Below are 15,554 nucleotides of genomic sequence, written 5' to 3'. Positions count from 1 at the left end.
TGTGGCCGATAGCGATCGCGCGGCTTCTCTGCTACGAAAAGTAAATAAAATAAATAAAAAAAATAAATGAACCACCAGCGTTACGTTTCAAATTTGCTGTCGTTCTATTTCAGGACTCAGACATTTCGATATTTATACGAAATTTGTGTTTCTTCCTCGCTTGGGAAGTAGTCGAACACGTACATACGGCGCTCTATCGTTTTATGACGATGCCATATGTCGGAATACTAATGTAGCTATAATTTTGCTAACGTAATACAGATCGTGCCTGAAATGTAAAGAAGCCTGTACACAAGCATCCTTACAGCAGCTGTCTACATCTACATCTAGGCCTGAAAATAATTCATTGATCGTAAATGAAGTTACTTCTACAAATTATACACGTTTGGCCACATTTGTTTTTCATACGTTCATCACCTATATTCTTCCTCCTCCGATATTCTAATTCACTTATGTGAGCAATGTGCTAAATTCCTATCTTTTGATTTTTGATGCTAAATGACGAGACTGTTTGTTAACGTTAAAAATAATCTCCAAAAGCAAAGCATTCCTGAATCATACAAAGCAAAATCTTTGCGGCGTATTCGCTTTTTAAACAGAGTTAGATGGCACACAGGTTAAGTGTTGGCAGGAACATCGTTCAGAACCCCTTCTGGCCATCCAAATTTATAGTCTTTTTTTCCAAATTACTTAGGATGAATACTGTGATGTTTCCTTAGAAAACGTTACGACCTATTTTTCTCTCGATCCGTCTCCAACCGAAGGGTGTGCACCACCGCCTCTGTTAATCTCGTCGTCGTTGCGATGTTAAACTCTGACATCCTTCTTTTCTTTTTTTAATGCGTTTGCGGAAATACCTCGTAGAAAAGCGGGAGAAATATCTTTTAATGTTCGGAAGGAAACACCAGTGATGAATGTCTGAATGCGGGCTGGAGGCGTATTTAGATAGCATACATGGTCAAGAGTACAGCTCGCGAAAAGCAGGAAATGCGGGTTCGTGTCTCGGCGTGGCACAAAGTTTCATTTGACACGGCGTGGTAGTGGTAAGTTCCTATGGGATCAAACTGCTGCGGTCATTGGTCCCTAGTCTTACACATTACTTAATCTAACTTAAACTAAATTACGCCAAGGACAACACACTCACCCCTGCTCGAGGGAGGACGCGAACCTCCGACTGGGGCAGCCGCGCGAACCGTGGCAAGGCGCCTCGGACGGCACGGCTACCCCTCGCGGCTGACACATATTCAGTGCTTTCCAGCTCCAGAATTTGTGAATAGTTTTCACTAATATCAATTCATTCATTGCATTTTTATTGCTTTCAAGTGCATTGCCCCCATTCATTTCATTACAGTGTGTTTAATTAAAATCAATTAAATTTCTTCTCCGAGGTATTAAAGACCCAAACTATAATCTCGTTGGACCAGAAGTACCGAGCGCAACAGAAGTATCTTCTTAGTGTATCAACTTTTTGTTTGCCTGCCATACATATTTCGTTTCATACATTTTGAAGGATTTTCAGTGCCTGTAATACACGTTTTGTTTCTTGCGATAGGTGTACTCTAGATAGATGACAGATAGGTTTAAAAGTATGTCTTTACCGCTGTTGTTTGCTTTAGCCTCTTATTATTGCAAGGCACAAAAAAGTTACTCGTGGTTTTAACATTTCGTTGATTTAATTTACGGTTCTGCGCTACAGAACTGATTTAGTTATCCCGTACAGCTTAGAATGCCTTATTGTACATAGTTTCAGGATCTTTTAGGTACGTAGACATCTCGTTTTCACTTTTTTTTACGTATATTGGCAGTTTGCTTAATGTCTATCGTGTTACCAAATACAGCACTGCGTCCTTCTTTGTCGTCTTTCCTTTGTGTTGTGGTGGTTATATGCACTTCACGTTCATTTGTAGTGTATGTTTGTTTTCTTTTAATGAGGGTCAAAGCATAGGTACACGTGGTGGCAAATATCAAAACACTGCTTACAAAGCTTTTAAGCGTCCCATAGCGGAATGTTGCTCAGATCTGCTGAACCCAAACCAAATAGGACTAACAAGGTTACTGAAGTAGGGCAGCACGAACGGTGAAAAGTTTGTGTGACGGAAAGAAACCCTTGTGGCTCGTGGTACAATGCTAAACACTCTCTGTCACGGAATTCACTAAGATAGGCGTTGTAATACAGAGGAAGTTTCCTCGATTCAGGTTCTTTACTGACTATGTTCCACGTGCCAACGGAGAATAATTGTGATCAGCTAGATGTCGCCAATTTGAAATGTGAATGAAGCCTGTTGAGTGTAAGCTCATTGAAAAGGTCAAGTTCTGGTGTTTGTATATCGTAGAAAAATTTTGTCAACTATTAATATTACGAATACCCAGCATAATGTGACTGCGGGAGAGAACAAGACAATGGACCACTTGTGCTTCTGTTTATGCTGCCCTCAGTCATGCAGTGATGAAGAACTGATTAGGACGGGAGGCAGTGCAGTTGTCATTGCCCAATTCTAGACGAAGATAATTTAGCTTTCTCGTCTTTTGTACCATTGTGTAAGCTACTTAAATTGTAAATCACGTATGTTGTTCTTTTAGCAGTATCCCATGACAATGTGCAGTTGTGCAATGTAGAGTTTTGTACAGTTTCTGACTTGAGTAAATAAATTCTCAGTGGTTTGCAGACTACGTAGCGGTATATAGATGAAGATGAGACAGGAGAGTGGGTGAGTTATTGTTAAGTGTGGCACTGGCCTATATCTCAATTCGTCATTGTTTCAGTAGCTAGCAAAATCATTGGATTATTTCTTATATCACATTGGTTATTAGTTGCTTTTCTGGAAGTCAGGTGCTTTCTTAGGTTCCTCTTCTCACTATTTAATCGAAATTAGTAACTGGCCCGGAAGAAAACGCCCAAATTCGGAGTCTCCTCGCAAGTTAGGTGGGCGCTGTTGGAGCGTGACGTGTTCCATTGTGCGTTGGACGTTGGTGTCCTGCCAGGGCGGAAACCCGTCCAAGGGCGGAGGCGAGGTGCATGCCAGATGAGCGTGCTCTGCGTCTGGGATATCCCAGCAGCTCGTGAGTTCCGCCGATCTTCGACGTCCTGGCGACGTACAGATCGATGGAGACTAAGCTCTACTTTAAAAGCGAATCACACAGGACGACACCGGAACGGAACTGGTGACGTCATTGTCAAATATAGGTGTGTTCATACTACACAGGACGCCAGCACTGTGCTTAACCCAGTACTGAACAGCGAGAGTGAGATTATTAGATACCGTATGCTATACAAGCAAGGGCGTACCCAGGATCTGATCTGGGGGGGGGGGGGGGGGGCGGCGGCAAGTCATAGTAGTCTAAACTGAAGGGAGATTTTGGGTCTACCTTTATCGATTAATATGTTGTGAAAGAAGGAGATGTACTGAATAACAATGTCTTCGTGTTCTAAAAGGAATTTTTTTTTTCTTTGGGAGAATATGCAACTTGCTCGTCAAAAATCCGAACGTGCGTTCCACTAGCACTCTAGCCGCCGATAATTTCTTGGTAAATAATCTTTCTTCGTCACTTAGTAACAACCCAGAAAATGGACTCATTAAATTATGCAAGTGAGCAAGGGCTTCAGGCAGCCCTAATGGGGCTTTTACTGAAGTGCCCGGTAGTTTTTTCGGTGATGACCAGTTTTGTGGAACGTTCTAAAAATTATTTTATAAATCACTTGCACTAAATGTCTCGCCATCTACTGCTTGTCATAACCTGCACGTCAACTGCTATTAATCTACAGTTAGCGTCAGCTTTAACTAAAAAATTAGTATTTTAGGAGCACTAAAGCATTTTACATTTAAATATGGTAGGAGAAACGATGTTGTTCGTTAGAAACTTCACATAGACATAATCCCTTACTGCTTACAAGTGAATACGCTGTTCCTTGGCGACGTAGCATGCCTGCGAATAGCAGAGCGGATCGCTTATCGCTAAATTTATTATTTCTATAAACTTCCCTGCCGACAGTAACGTGCCGAAGACGAGAAAATTACTCCCGGATCTGCGCGAACGAGTTCGAATGTCTTCTGGGGCTTCTGGCAGCTGCCCCCCCCCCCCCCCTGCTCCTCGCTGGGTACGCCCATGTATACAAAAAGTCAGAATACAGTATGAGAATAAAAGAACTACCAATGATATTTATTAATACGAAAGCGAAATGCACCACAAATGCTGCCCCCCCCCCCCCCCCTTGCTCCTCGCTGGGTACGCCCATGTATACAAAAAGTCAGAATACAGTATGAGAATAAAAGAACTACCAATGATATTTATTAATACGAAAGCGAAATGCACCACAAATGTTTTTGAAAATGGTTGTACGGTAAATTTTCCGCACCGCTGAGAAGTGAAAGAATAGGAAACATCTACATTTACATGCCTGAAAATATCACATACAAACACATCAAACAAGGCAAATCATACAGCCTTTTTATATTATCCATTGCGGTGTTTTTCCAGTTACCAAATAACGCCACACGTATATTTTTCTCCTTCAATAAAGCTGACTTTTTCACAGTTAGTCTTTTTAAGAAAACTGATTAATCTGTTTACGAAGCGTATTTCGAGAGTAAGGTCCGATCGGTCGCGAGATGGAAACCACAGTGAAAATCCGATAAAGCTTTGCGTAAGTGTGTTCGACAGTGTCTCTGGTATCTCCCATTGGTCGCGTCACGTCTGTCTTTTCAGTTCTGAGCGCACAGTGAGCACGTAAAGATGCCTAAAAAACAGTGTTTGATCGCCCTCCATGCCAGCCCGGACTTTGTTCCCTCAGATTTTCATCTTTGCTGACATGAACCGCTGGCTATGAAGTCAGCGATTTGGCACAGACAACGAACTGCAGATCAGCGCAGAGAATCTGCGAAAATTGCAGGCAGCTGCCTTCTATGACCAGGGTGTTGGAAAGTTGGTACAACGCTATGACAGTTGTCTTGGACGGAGCGGCGACTATGTAGAGACGTTGCTGGAAGGTGTGGCAAACTATTGCAAATAAAACAGTTTTGATTTTAATTGTGGTTTCCATTTCGAGACCAATCGGACCTTACTTTCGGAATACGCCTCGTATGTTTTTAGTTGTGCACAATGTGAATATATACTCGTGAACATACTCAGGTCCTCATGGAACATTTGCAGTGTGTCACGATAACGAAGCAAAACTAAAGTAAAGGCTAAGAAAACACACACACAAATCACTACCGTAAAGAGAAAAAAATATGGTTTTTAGTGCTTCAGGTCTTCTGCACAGTCTCCCCACAATTGAGACGTCGCACTGAACCTTCATCTTGTGATGTGAAACTGATGTGAAACTGCAAAAAAAGTCTTTTCTTTGGTGAGATGTTGTTCAACTCGCACCTCACATTGGCTTGAATGTCGATTATGTTGTCAAAGCGTTGAGCTTCCATGTGAAATTCCTGTGCTTTGTTGTTTTTTGGTAGATTCCTATTGATAACTTTTTTCAGGAAAGAACTACCCGCGTTTGGTATTTCAATCAAGCTGCGGCAGGCGTCGACGCGTCGCTGTTTTTCTTCGGGAGTCAAGGAGTGCGAAACAAACATTGCACCACTTTTCTATTCTTCAAAAAATTATGCAGAATGTCTTGAACACTTGATTTAGATATGTTGCTTACTTACCGATTTGTGACACAACAACGTTGGCACATAACGGCCGCACGTGCGCTGCTCAACGCTGCCTGCTCACAATTGCTGCTCAAATCCACATCTGTTGTTTAAGGTTGTTCGGTTGCTAGTTCAAGCTGCCACCGTAATTGCAGCGCTGACGTCACTTATAAACCAAGAATAAAATAAGTCGGAACTTTTTGGACAGACGGTGTGTATATACGACACAACTGCTCTCACACCATTACAGGACGACACTAAGCCCCCACCAACTCCAGCGTCAAAATTTTCTTCCCGAGAAGCCTTGACGTCCCGTACAGCCCTTCGAGTGCCTGCATGAATGTCACCATTTGAAAGCTATCGTGCAATATATTGATGTTCAGTTCCGTTTCGTCAAGTATGAATGACCTATACTGAGACGAGAATTGGAGGGGGGGAGGGGGGAAGAAATCGATTCTGGCCCGGAGAAAGCGCAGCTGAGCCAAAACAAAGTTTTTCTTTGTGACCCATTTACTGTCTGTCACTGCAGTAATAAAGTTCGTTGACGCTACTGACACAAACAGCAGACTTGCCGACAAATGAATTCATATGGTGAACTGATAACAATTCTGATACTAAAGGTTACAATCAATGAAACCACAAACACAATAGTAGGGTCGGTAAACAGGTGATCAGGTGGCAAGACACGGTCAGCTTTCGTGCCATGTCAGTCAGCGCCGATATAGACGCGGCGGGCTTGTGTCCTAAACTGCGAAAAATGAATGAATATATGTCAATGTATTAGAACCACATTCGTTTTGCATATGACATTGTATTCTTTGTGCCCACCCAGATAAACTTCAACAACAAATGGAGAGCTCAATAGATAAAGCTTGAAAGCAGGCCTGAAAATAAATTACCATAGAACTGCGATGATGCGTTACCAACACATCAAAAACAGAGCAAATCGACACTCAAGCCTGACGATGAGGAAAGAAATAGATGAGGAATAATAGACTGAAGTGCATTAGGTAAATATGGTTTTCAAAACAGAGTTTCCGGTGTGTCCGAAAGGGAAAGTTGCAATCAGTGAATATTTATAGTGTTGACGTATGTTCGTGAGACACAAACTTTCATTCAGAAAATCTTTGAAAAACGCTGGAGGCTTGCTTAGGATATAGTGGAAAATTTTCGGGGATCAATATACGAGACAAGGAAACAGTCAGGGCTCAGGCTGAAGTGGGTTTTTTTATTCATTTTTCACACGGAGAAGGACCTCGGCACGCGGCTGACGAGAGCAACTTTTTCGATAGAAGTCATAAGATGACGCATGGCATGTAACTTCGGACCGATATTCACTTGTTTGCGCTCTCTACCAACCTTACTTTTCAACAAATAAGACCCCGATTCTTTAAAGAATTGAACTCTTTAAACGTCTAATTTCGTTACAATTGGGTTAATCTGTTAAATATTTGGCGTTAAGTGGGAAAAGGGTAGAAAAGGTCTGAGATTGTGTTTTAAGTTTGTCGGAAGTCGCTAAGTGCTCTCATTGTACGATGTTGGATGAATATAGTCTGGGTAATTGTCGCGCAGTGGCTCCAGACACACAGTTTCTAACCGTAATATCTGACTTCTTGTGTTAATCTTTTAACGTGAGATTATATCTCGTAATGAGTAGATTATGACAGCATATTAAATTTTTAAATTCGGCAATAACTGTACGAGATATTGAAAATCAAACCTTTGTCGCATCTTCAATCCTTTAGATAGGTAACTGCAACTGCGACACGGTGACCGTGTCCTAGGTTATCCGGTAAATAGATAAATACTTAAGCTGACATAGTTGTAGCCATATTGTTTATGTGGTATGTTCACGTTGTGATTATTATCAACACATCCACTTCCCAGTATTTGTACCTACAGTATAATATAGTTCCGTTTGTGAGAAACTAGAAGCACTGAATACTGTCGTCTGCTAGTTTATGTAGACTAGGTTGGATACGCCGAGAAAGTTGCCATTATCGACCGAGAACATTGTATTTCAATCGATAAAGCTACTACAGTCGTCCATCGAACCGAGAGGCCTTCTAGCATGAATAATTAAAAATTGTGCCGTTGGTGAATTTGAAATGGAGGTGAGCAAAGCTTGTAACCAGGCGAATTGATCGTAGACGCGCAAAGAAGTCCTTTGCTGGCATCAGAGAAGATAATGACTTGGTGTAAAGGGTATGGGTACATGATTGTAGATAAAGCTCCCCGTACACGAACAGTATGTCAAACTTTACTACGTTAGTGAACTAATTGACATTTTTACAGTGCTGTTTGACCTGTTTGTCAAACATAGAGGTTGTATGGCTTGTTTCAGAGAAATTTTGAATGACTGTAGATCTGACAAAACAGCGGACGTTTTTGTATTTTTTTTTTTCCACCACGGTGAAAGATGCGACAGCGTGTTTCGACAATTCAGGAAATTCATTAGGGCCAAGCTGTATCCTCGTATGAAGGTACATATGCTAGATTTTTAACATTTGACTTGTGTAGGCGATTTTCGTGTCAGTTATGACGTACGAAGATCAGAACGACAGAACAACCAATCCCCCAACGGAGAAAATCTACGACCCGGCCGGGCTATCGAAACCGACCCCTTCGGTTAGCAGCCTACCGAGCTGACGTGTCGATGTTTCGCCGGGCACGTTTAGCGAAAAGGAATTGTTTACAATTTATCTCACTGTATCGTGAGTTTCCACAACTGTGGAAACTGTGCCATCAAGATTAAAAACGAAGTAGCTTTGTCATTTACCAGCATGGCAGATGCATTGCGTCTTTCCCAGCCATAGGTAACACAGGAAGAGATTAAGAAGAAAATCAGTATTATACGCAAAACATACAAGCGGAAGTGCAACAAAATAATTCGAAGCTCTCCGCTTCTTCCCTGGACGATGTGTGTGTTCTCACATTGTGGTATTGTGAAGAACTGTCATTAGAAGACGAAGTGCCGGCCGCTGTGGCCGAAAGGTTCTAGGCGCTCCAGTCCGGAACCGCGCTGCTGCTACGGTCGCAGGTTCGAATCCTGCCACGGGCATGGATGTGTGTGATGTCCTTAGGTTAGTTAGGTTTAAGTAGTTCTAAGTTCTAGGGGACTAATGACCTCAGCAGTTGAGTCCCATAGTGCTCAGAGCCATCTGTTCAGAGAGAGTTGCTGTAACCAACAGGTTCTACTTAATATTTCCTTTAGCATTATTTCGTGGGTATATCAACCATTCCATGGAGAGTTGCATCAAACCAGTCATTGGACTGAAGACCACAACAACAAAAACAACAACATAAACCATTCCCTGGAGCAGCGTCTTGTTTTCTTCTTCTTCGTTAAACACAGTGGCAGAGTGAAGCTTAGAAACGCTTTATCTACATTTGTAGTGATTGCCATTAGTGTCAAAATACTACACGACACGAACAGCGTCCGCTTCAAAAGTGATGTTAAATTGACAGACATTGTTAATACGTTTACGGACGTGTTTGACAAACCCGTGGGTAGATAATAGCGAGTTTGACAAACAAGTTTGATTGTGTATGGGCTGCTTAATGAGCGGGTGCTATAAGGATTGCTATAGCTGAAGACATTAATACGTGGAAAAGTCTAGAGGAAATGCTTATCCGACAGTGCATCTCAGTGATGATGATGATGATGATGATGATGATGATGATGATGGCAATCTATATCAGGCTACCCATGTAAGGCTTCAGCGAGCGATGGATTTGAAGCAAATGTGTGCTCTTCGGTCTGACGCTGCACCGTAGCGTGTTATGGCGTGACGTAAAGGCAGTCAGACTGTGGGTGACGTGGCTGAAGTGCGCGGGCGTCCCCCAGGGTCGCTGCTAGCAGCTGTCCCGCTTCCGGAGCCGCCAGAACAAAGCCGCTCTCTTCTGTGGGCGGTGCTGTTTGTTGTCCCAGGCTCTGTCGCCCCTGTGCCTTCGTTACCGAGCGCCCGCCGTCCTGTCCTGCGCCTTGCTTACAGATTTTTCTGGATGACACAACATGAACACACAGGAGCCACGTCGTTCGGATATTGTTGCGAAACCAGGGAAGACCCATACATCGTCTACATCTTCATCTATACACCGCAAGCCACGTTATGCTATGTGGCGGAGGGTAGTTTATCATCGACACTTCCCTCTTTTTCTGTTCCAATCCCGAAAGCTGCGCTGGGGGTACGAATGTTAAGTGTATGTGTGAGCTCGAATCTCTTTTAATTTTGCTATCGAGATCTTTTCCAGAACTATACTTAGAAGGTAGCAATATCTTGATTGACTTTTAGCAATGTTAACAGTTAACCACACAGTGATGCATAAAACCTCTCTTGTAGCGCCGGGCACTTGTGTTGGGCGAATATCTTCCGCTCCTGCTAACCGAAATTGTGACAAAACGTGCTGCTCTTCTTTGGATCTCCTCCTTTTGCTGTGTCATTACTGCCCCGTAAACGTCTCAGAAAAATGGGCAAAATTCAAATATCGGCCGAATGAGTGTTTTGTAAGCTATCTCCTTCGTGGGTGGACTATACTTTGAGGATTCTTCCAAGGATTGAGTCTGGTATGTGCCTCTCCTGTGATTATTTTCGTGAGGTCGTTCCAGTTCAGATCGCTTCGTGTGCATATTCCAAGGTACTTAGCGGGTATGACTGTTTTCAATGGTTTCCCTGCACCAAGAGTCCATCTTCTGCGGGTTTTCCTACATTTCGCTACAGTTTTCTAACGACTCATTCGATACAGCGGTCCCGTATTGGTCTAGTGCGGTATTCGTTTTATCTATATGTATTTACAGGGAGAGTAGAACACGAAAAATAAGCAGCAAGCAGCGACTGACCCCCGAACCTCCAGATCTCAGATACTCAGATCGTTACCAAACGTTGTGTGTCGATGAAGTAGCAACCAGAAAACCGATTTAGTTCGTGCTGTGCACTGTCGTCGAACTAGCTTTAAAGGTAATTAAACGTAACACTAGAATTACACGGAGTGTATGAAAAGCCTATCTGTGAGATGAATGTGATCTCTGGTAGGTGAGTTCGCAGAGTGTCATTTTACTAAAGGTCCCAAGTTAGAAACCCACTGACGGCGATTTTTTAACAGTTTACGCGTGAAATAGGTATATGGGAGAGCATTTTTCTGACATGTAGAAAGCCGTTTCGGAGTTTGTTGTCATGTTCTTTTCGCAGCAGCAAACCTATAGCGTAAATTTGTATAGATAACACTACACCTACCTATACAAATGTACGCTATAGGTTTGCTACTTTCAACTAACGAATCGAAAGCAGACTGCCAAAAGAATATTACTACGAACTCCGAAACGTCCTTTTACATGTCAGAAAAATGTTCTCGCATATAACAATCCCACGCGTAAACTGTTAAAAAAATCGCCGTCAGTGGGTTTCGAACTTGGGACGTTTAGTACAACGATACGCTCTGTCAACTCACCTACCAGAGATCTTCACATTAACATCTCAAAGGTACTCTTTTCATACACTCTGTAGCCCTAGTGTTACTTTTAATTACCATTTACGCATGTTGTACTGAACGACAGCACCCAGCACGAACTAAATCGATTTTTTGGGTGATACACTATCGATACACAACGTTTGGTACCGATGTGAGTGTCTGACATTTGGAGATTTGGGGTGTAGCAGACAACGTGGGCCAGGGCGGTGCCGTCACTGTTGGAGGACGGATTGTTCTTCGATTTTTACTGCCCTGTTAATACATATCGATGAAACTAATATCGGACTAGACTGGACTAGAATGGGCACGTAGAATTCCGCTTTTTAGAATCATATTGTTTGTAACGGAAAACAAACCGACGCTCCCCGTCGACACTATGTGTCGCATGGAAGACGTGGAGAGCAGTATTTGTTTGGGCTGATTTCAGCTTAACCTTGCAAAAACGAAATTGCAAGTATGTGCCGAAGCACCACAAGAAGTGCACGTGACGACTCTTCTGAGGGACACCCTGTATAAATGGCATGGCGGATAACGTCTGTAGCCGTATTAGGTAGACGACGCATTGTGTACGGGGAGGTGACCTCATTAGAAACTAATTACGAAGCTTAGAGAGACTTTCACATGCTGAGCGTCTTACGCGAAGATCGACAGCTGACGTTGGACGTAAACAGATATAGCTGCTGGCGGAGCCTAGTTCCGTGTCCTTCCACCTTCGTACTTAACGCTGTGGACGCAAGAAGCGAGGGCAAGCCGACTAACGCCGACTTTCTTTTAAAGAAGTTGGTCCAGTTGGATCTCTGAGACGGTTTGGCGACCGAAAGTACCCGTTGCTTACCTTGCCTCCCACTGAACGAAGCTGAGCTGCACAGACAAAAGGCGAAAGTCCGATAACGACCATGCCATGCAGATATCATTACTAAATCCAAAACCATATCCGACATCAGTGTGCAAGATTACTGGAAACTTCTCAGGTTCCTACTGATTTGGATGGTCTCATTTCTTGCCCTCTTCTCCAAAGAGCAGTTCGTGGTATTGCGGTAGCGTTCTCGCTTTCCACTCACGGGGTCCCGGGTTCCATTCCCTCCGGGGTCAGGGGTTTTTCCTGCCTCGAGATGACTGGATGTTGTTGTGTTGTCTTCATCATCATTCATCTTCATTACGGTCGGAGGAAGGCAATGGCAAACCATCTCCGCCAGGACCTGTCCTAGAACGGCGGTGCGGGTCTCCTGCATCGTCCCCTAAGCTCCTCGGAGTATGGGACCTCATCATCATCTTCAAAGAGAACTTGCATTAAATCAATTTGCTTATCACGTTTGCAGATGTCTCTTTTCCATATACGATTGACATGCGTTAATACAGTGTAATTACAGTCATGATGTAAGACCGAAAATGGTACATTGCTACAGGTGATGGGAACAGGTCAGGAACAATTTACTACCAGAGGAGTATGTGAAATGTATAGCAGCGTCTGACGAAGTGATGGAGCTTCCAGCGAACTTTGACTGGGTGGTTGTATTGTCTTTTCATTATCGTATTGAATTCCTATGTCAGAAAAATGCTCCTCTTCTCTCTTAAAACACCTGAATGATGCGATCTCTGACTCGTCCTTTTGCGAGTATTCAGCTTTTGTGTGGGGCCTGTGTACCCTAGGACCGTGGTCAATTGTGGAACGTACATTGAAAGAACGAGCATTTTTTTAGAGCGTGAATGTAGATGTAGAAGTTATTTATACATGAAAATGTTATTGGCAGATTTAGTGATGCTGACATGCATTTGCAGATTCCGACACATGGAGGATTCCGTCCGTGACGATGCGACACAACTGGAAGGCATGTTCAACTCCTGGTTGTCACCCCGCCAGCAAGCATCCCAGAAGCACCACCACAGCGATGTCGAAATGCTGTCAACAGCTGAAGAACGCGATACCGGTATGTATCTGAGTGGTTTGCAACAAATCACCATAATTCTGTCTATCTTATTTTCGATATACAACGGTTGGACAAAATATGGAAACCCCGCGAGAACTGCGTGCATTAACATAAATGCTGATGCTAGACAAGCTTGCAGGTTGGGCTGTTGTATTTCACGACCAACGGCTCCTGTGCAATGTGCACGATAAGTTGCAAGTCTCATTCGTAGTCAGAACAGTGTCCTGTTTAGTTGTGAGTGCATTATCTCGGAGCTAAGTGAAGTCGAACGGGGGAAAATTGTTAGTGCTTAATGGTGGGTACTTCCGTATCCAAGGGAGCCGAATTGTTCGTTGTTCCAGTTGGTGCCATATCGAATATTTATGATGCAACTGAAAATCAAGACGACTTAGAAAAAATTTCCAGTTGGCGGAGGAATAGCAGCTAATCCTTAAATGTGGAAAAATGTAAGTTAATGCGGATGAATGGGAATATCAAACCTGTAATGTTCGGATGAAGTATTACTAGTGTCCTGCTTGACACAGTCATGTCGTTTAAATGTCTGGGCATATCGGTGGAAAGCGATATGAGGTGGAACGAGCGTGCGAGAACTGTGGTAGAGGCGAATGGTCGACTTCAGTTTATTGGGAGAATTTTAGAAGAGTGTGCTTCACCTGTAGAGGAGACCGCAAATAGGACGCTGGTGCGACCTGTTCTTGAGTATTGTTCGAGTGTTTGGGAACCGTACCAGGTCGGATTGAAAGAAAGACATCCAAGCAATTCAGAGGTGGTCTGCTATTTGTTATCGGTAGGTTCGAACAACACGGAAGTATTACGGAGATGCTTCGCGAGCTCAAATGGAAATTCCTGGAGGGAAGACGGACGTTCTTTTCAAGAAACATTATTAAGGAAATTTAGAGAATCGGCAATTGAAGCTGACTACCGAACGATTCTACTGCCGCCAACATACATTGCGCGCAAGGACCACCAAGGTAAGATACGAGAAATTAGGGCTCATACTGAGGCATATGGTCAGTCGTTTTTTCCCTTGCTCTATTTGCTAGTGGAACAGGAAAGGAACTGACAAGTAGTGGTACAGTGTACCCTCCGCCACGCACCGTACTGTGGCTTGCGGAGTATCTATGTGGATGTAAATGTACACTACTGGCCATTAAAACTGCTACACCAAGAAGAAATGCAGATGATAAACGGGTATTCATTGGACAAATATATTAAACTAGAACTGACATGTGATTACATTTTCACGCAATTTGGGTGCATAGATCCTGAGGAATCAGTACCCAGAACAACCACCTCTGGCCGTAATAACGCCCTTGATACGCCTGGGCGTTGAGTGAAACAGAGCTTGGGTGGCGTGTACAGGTACAGTTGCCCATGCAGCTTAAACACGATACCACAGTTCAAGAGTAGTTACTGGTGCATTGTGACGAGCCAGTTGCTCAGACACCGTTGATCAGCCGTTTTCAGTTGGTGAGAGATCTGGAGAATGTGGTGGCCAGGGCAGCAGTCGAACATTTTCTGTACCCAGAAAGGCCCGTTCATGCGGTCGTGCATTATCCTGCTGAAATGTAGGATTTCGCAGGGATCGAATGAAGGGTAGAGACACGGGTCGTAACACATCTGAAATGTAACGTCCACTGTTCAAAGTGCCGTCAGTGCGAACAAGAGGTGACCGAGATATGTAACCAATGGCACCCCATACCATCACGCCAGGTGATACGCCAGTATGGCGATGACGAATACACTCTTCCAATGTGCGTTCACCGCGATGTCGCCAAACACGGTTGCGACCATCATGATGCTGTAAACAGAACCTGGATTCATCCGAAAAAATGACGTTTTGCCATTCGTGCACCAAGGTTCGTGGTTGAGTACACCATCGCAGGAGCTCCTGTCTGTGATGCAGCGTCAAGGGTAACCGCAGCCATGGTCTCCGAGCGGGTAGTTCATGCTGCTGCAAACGTCGTCGAACTGTTCGTGCATTTTTGTCTTGCAAACGCCCCCATCTGTTGACTCAGGGATCGAGACGTGGCTGCACGGTCCGTTACAGCCATGCGCATAAGATGCCTGTCATCTCGACTGCTAGTGATAAGAGGCCGTTGGGATCTAGCACGGCATTCCGTATTACCCTCCTGAACCCACCGATTCCCTATTCTGACAAGTCATTGGATCTCGACCAACGCGAGCAGCAATGTCGCGATACGATAAACCGCAATCGCGATAGGCTACAATCCGACCTTTATCAAAGTCGGGAACGTGATGGTACGCATTTCTCCTCCTTACACGAGGCTTCATAACAACGTTTCACCAGGCAACGCCGGTCAACTGCTTTTTGTGTATGAGAAATCGGTTGGAAACTTTCCTCATGTCAGCACGTTGTAGGTGTCGCCACCGGCGCCAACCTTGTGTGAATGCTCTGAAAAGCTAATCATTTGCATATCACAGCATCTTCTTCCTGTCGGTTAAATCTTCGTGGTGTAGCAATTTTAATGGCCAGTAGTGCAGTTCAGCCGCTAATTTAGACGCG

At 43.8% G+C, this 15,554-nt stretch overlaps 1 protein-coding gene across 1 annotated transcript in view; it reads left to right on the top strand.

The window, feature by feature from the left end:
- LOC126452535 (transforming growth factor-beta-induced protein ig-h3-like) overlaps window positions 1-15,554 on the top strand; it is a 124,995-nt gene that overhangs the window by 36,302 nt on the left and 73,139 nt on the right. Inside the window, exon 2 of the mRNA XM_050091096.1 lies at window positions 12,879-13,027. Within this exon, the coding sequence (XP_049947053.1) occupies window positions 12,879-13,027 (149 nt within the window). The remainder of the gene's footprint in view (window positions 1-12,878; window positions 13,028-15,554) is intronic.

This window comes from Schistocerca serialis, unplaced genomic scaffold (genome assembly GCF_023864345.2).
Source record: "Schistocerca serialis cubense isolate TAMUIC-IGC-003099 unplaced genomic scaffold, iqSchSeri2.2 HiC_scaffold_897, whole genome shotgun sequence".
In the NCBI taxonomy this organism is placed as follows: Eukaryota; Metazoa; Arthropoda; class Insecta; order Orthoptera; family Acrididae; genus Schistocerca; species Schistocerca serialis.
This window is presented reverse-complemented; position numbering and strand designations above follow the sequence as displayed.